The 3711-nt window shown below is 46.7% G+C and overlaps 1 protein-coding gene across 1 annotated transcript; it reads right to left on the bottom strand.

Moving 5' to 3' along the window:
- Positions 1-1398: 1398 nt before the first annotated feature.
- On the bottom strand, positions 1399-3703 carry LOC113214781 (uncharacterized). The gene is made up of 4 exons (XM_026434252.2): positions 2996-3703; positions 2382-2561; positions 1964-2137; positions 1399-1869 (listed from the first exon to the last, which is right to left on the bottom strand). The coding sequence occupies exons 1-4, from the start codon at positions 3068-3070 to the stop codon at positions 1702-1704; spliced, it is 597 nt and encodes a 198-aa protein (XP_026290037.1). The 5' UTR covers positions 3071-3703; the 3' UTR covers positions 1399-1701.
- Between the last annotated feature and the right edge of the window lie 8 nt (positions 3704-3711).

Genomic DNA, 3711 nt, shown 5'->3' with positions numbered 1-3711 from the left:
ATTTAAATCTAAAACTATTATGATTTGTGATCCTAGGTATGTCTTACATCAATACTGTTGCATCACTTCTCTCTCAATGTTTCCTCTTAAGTCTTGGCATTTAATTTGATTTTACGTTTTTAGCAGTACTGTAACAACCAATTTTTCGTTTCTTTGTTTTACTGTTTTGCAGAATTAAGACTCTGTCTTTTCTACTCATTGAACGTTCTTACTATTTAAAGGTGAAAATGGTAAATGCCCTTGAAAATAGTCAAATACCTAGATATTCATCTCATTTACATATGTTTTCACTTGTTATTGTAATGATCCTCAGTGCCAATATGATTCAGAAAGTAACTGAAGTGTTATAAGTTATGTTGTGATACTGACTTAGTGACAAAGTGGAGTGTTCTCCCTCTTACAGGAGTTCCTCATTTTTTTGTCAAAGTCATTTGGATTGTGTCCTTGTGAAAATAATGTTTTGTTCTATTGTTAATAAAAGGGCACTATTTGCTGTTTTTTTAAATAATATTCCTTCCTCATTCCTTTTTTTATCTCAGTATGGGGAGAACATTTCTTTCATGCTGCTCAAGCTCAACACTTTTAAAATTAATAAAAATTAGACCACTCAAATAAATGCGCTCATCAAATCGGCGCTACTACTATCTTTAGCCAAACTTTGTAGTTTGAGCAAGAGAGTTGAAGTGGCCATAACAGTACCAGCCGGCCTCCTATACGCGCCTGCGAACTCCAGCATAGGCAACGCCCAGCGGGCTGCGCACCAGTGCGTGTGCGTTGCCTACTCTCCAGGCGCCTACGCGCCTGCGAACTCCAGCATAGGCAACGCCCAGCGGGCTGCGCACCAGTGCGTGTGCGTTGCCTACTCTCCAGGCGCCTACGCGCCTGCGAACTCCAGCATAGGCAACATTCGGGTCTCCGCGCAGCCGTGCGTGGGTGTTGCCTACCCGCCAGGCGTCTTCGGCTGCCGGGGGCGCTCGCTCTTTCTCGCTCTTTAACTGTTAAATCCCTATAAACCAATGAAAGATTTGGGGGTGGGAAAAGGGCAAGGCGCGCTGGCACTTAGAAAACGATTTTTGGAAAATGATGGCGCCGAGAATGAAAAAAAAAATGATACTACTGGTAAAAAATTTGGCATCACCAAGATTTCATTTTTGTTTGAAAAAAAAATCGGACAACTCAATGCTTATGGGACTCAAATGAATGCTGGGATGTGACTATGATAGAAATAGCTCGTTGTCCAAACAGTATGTTGTAGATGCGGGATAACACAAAAACTAGCAACACGCATCTCTCGTAGGGACGCTGACCGTTGCCGACGGTCCGGCGACCAGGTGCATCGTCGATGGCCGCTTGTAACCATGGTCAAGAAAGACATTTTTGCCGAGCTCTGGACTTAGTGTGGGGAGTTTCGTGAGCGAACGGACGGAAAGGACACTGACCTCGACGTACTCGTGTGTCTCCCGGTATTAATGGTTTCATGCTTGCTAAACTTTATTGCTAAGGGCGGTTCGCTGCACGTTCACCGCCGAGGGTCCATCCAGGAGGGAGCGTCACTTGCCAGGCAGCGGGGCCGGAGTGTCGCAGGCCGGTTGAAGGCCCGCAGAGTCCATGGCGCCCCATCCTCCACGCTCACCAGCCCCCACTGGCCGTGGTTATCTCACTCACGTCTGCGTCTCTCTCGAGGTGAGCCTCGTTAGCGCATCACTGCCTCGATCTCTTGAACTCCAAGGTGTAGTTGACGCAGGCGTACTCACGGGCGTCGTTGTCAAACAGAGTGAGCGTTACGATCCAGATCACGTTATCCAGCGGTATACCGAATTGGGCGAGCGCTTCGGGAGAGACTCCTGCGTCGCGAAAAGAGTAGTTACCCTGCAGAGAAGAACGCGCCGGATTGTTTTATTCGCGGTTTATTCGTATTACCTAATTACATCCAGTCAGGATAGTTAATTCGCAGATAGCTTACAGCTTTGATGGGGCAATATATCGACGGTGTTATCGAAGTAACCCAAGGAGTCCATGGCATTTTGGAAGCTCGCATCAGGGTACAGGGGCTGACTTCAAACTTCCACGTGTCGAAATACTCGCACGTGTTGTAGGAGATGGTGGAGTCGGAGCACCGGACAATTTTGAACGCAATCTGTTTGCAGCAGTATCACGTGTAAGAATTTTAATTTTCCGAAAATGCATCATCTCTCGGAAATTTGTCTGGGAAAATTTCTATTTTTCCTGCAATTATTTGGAATTTAAAATCCCTAATTGGTTGGAATTGATCACTACAGTTGACCCGAAACCAACTGGGAGTTGCGAGTCAGGACGCTCAAGCCGGGAGTGACGCGGGTATCCGAATGAAAACCCTGGGAACCAGGCTGACCGAGGCTCACCCTGCGGAGGCTCTTGGCCGGCCTCGAGAGTCCAAAGTCGGCGTTGCAGAGGCGCGAAGATCCCTTGGGGCTGAACCAGACCTTGGACCACGACACGGCGTTGGCGCCCTGATTGCACGCGCTCCCGTCCAGCATGTACAGCACTAGTGGCGACTTGTTCCTCTTGCTGCTGCCAGCCGCCTGTGCATCTCAACAAGTTGATTATTTTAACTGAAAAACTAAAATTATACATTTGAAAGTATTTAAATTGCAGAACCTAATAGAAGTGCTTTTGGAAAATTGAAATATGTCTCAAAATTTGACGTTAACATTTTTGGGGTAAAGTGACAGCAGCTTTTTTGTTGAAGAAAAGCATGCAAAGCAGTCAAAAGAGTTTCGTTATCTAAGTTCAAACTAGGTTCAAGTTCAGATAAAATTTGCGTTTAGGTTTAAACTAGCCTAAAACTTGATTCGAGTTGAAATTAAGTTAAAATGTCATACTCTTTTTTTTTTTTTTTTTTTTTTTTTTGGATCTTGTCAACATGTCATAAAGACGACACATAACTTTTACGAGGCCTATTGCCCATGCGATACTATATATACGCGACGAGCACAGCAATCGGTGTCTCACTAACATCGCCGACGAGCCACACGTCGCACAGCACGATGAGGATGAAACACGCCCGCAGCGGTGCTCGTCTGGGCCTCATGGGGCGCAGGGGATGCGGCTGCTGCTGCCGCAGGCACTGATTCAAAGGCTGCCGTGCCAACTAGGCCTCGCCAATATGGCGTGTAGCGTGCGGTCCTCATTGCGAACACCGTGTTTGGGCGCGGACACGCCACCGATCTCTACTTGTGTCAACCGGTGTTTAGCGAAGTTGATCGTGTGAATGTGGTGTGTGTCAGCGCGACCAGAGTACGTCAGCCACCGACACCGACCGCCGTCATGTGATCGAGGGGTCCGCAAGTACGGTCTGCCGGTGTACACATGTGGTGGGCTTCCTAGTTTTGTAGTTTTCTTAGGTTTTCCTAATGTTTTCCCGGTCTTCCCAACTTTTTATTGGTTTTCCAAATATCTTGGTTTTCTGATATTTTATGAAGGCTTCCCCCAGTTTTCTCGCATTTTCATCGGTCTTCCCTTACATTTTCTGGTCTTTCTTGCAATTTCTAGGTCTTTCCTAAAGTTTTTCCGGTCTTCCCTTATATTTTTCGGTTTTTCGTCACATTTGTGGCCTACGATTTTATTGGTCTTCTTCGATTTTCTTTAGTCTTCCTGGTGGTCTTCCCGGTCTTTCCAGTTTTCCGGGCGGCCAGTGTACGCGCTCGAACCTAGTTGCGGACCCCTCGCATG

Source organism: Frankliniella occidentalis, unplaced genomic scaffold, assembly GCF_000697945.3.
Source record: "Frankliniella occidentalis isolate FOCC.00 unplaced genomic scaffold, Focc_3.1 Scaffold17, whole genome shotgun sequence".
Taxonomy (NCBI): Eukaryota; Metazoa; Arthropoda; class Insecta; order Thysanoptera; family Thripidae; genus Frankliniella; species Frankliniella occidentalis.
Note: the sequence above shows the minus strand (reverse complement) of the source record. Positions and strands in the feature narration are given on the sequence as shown.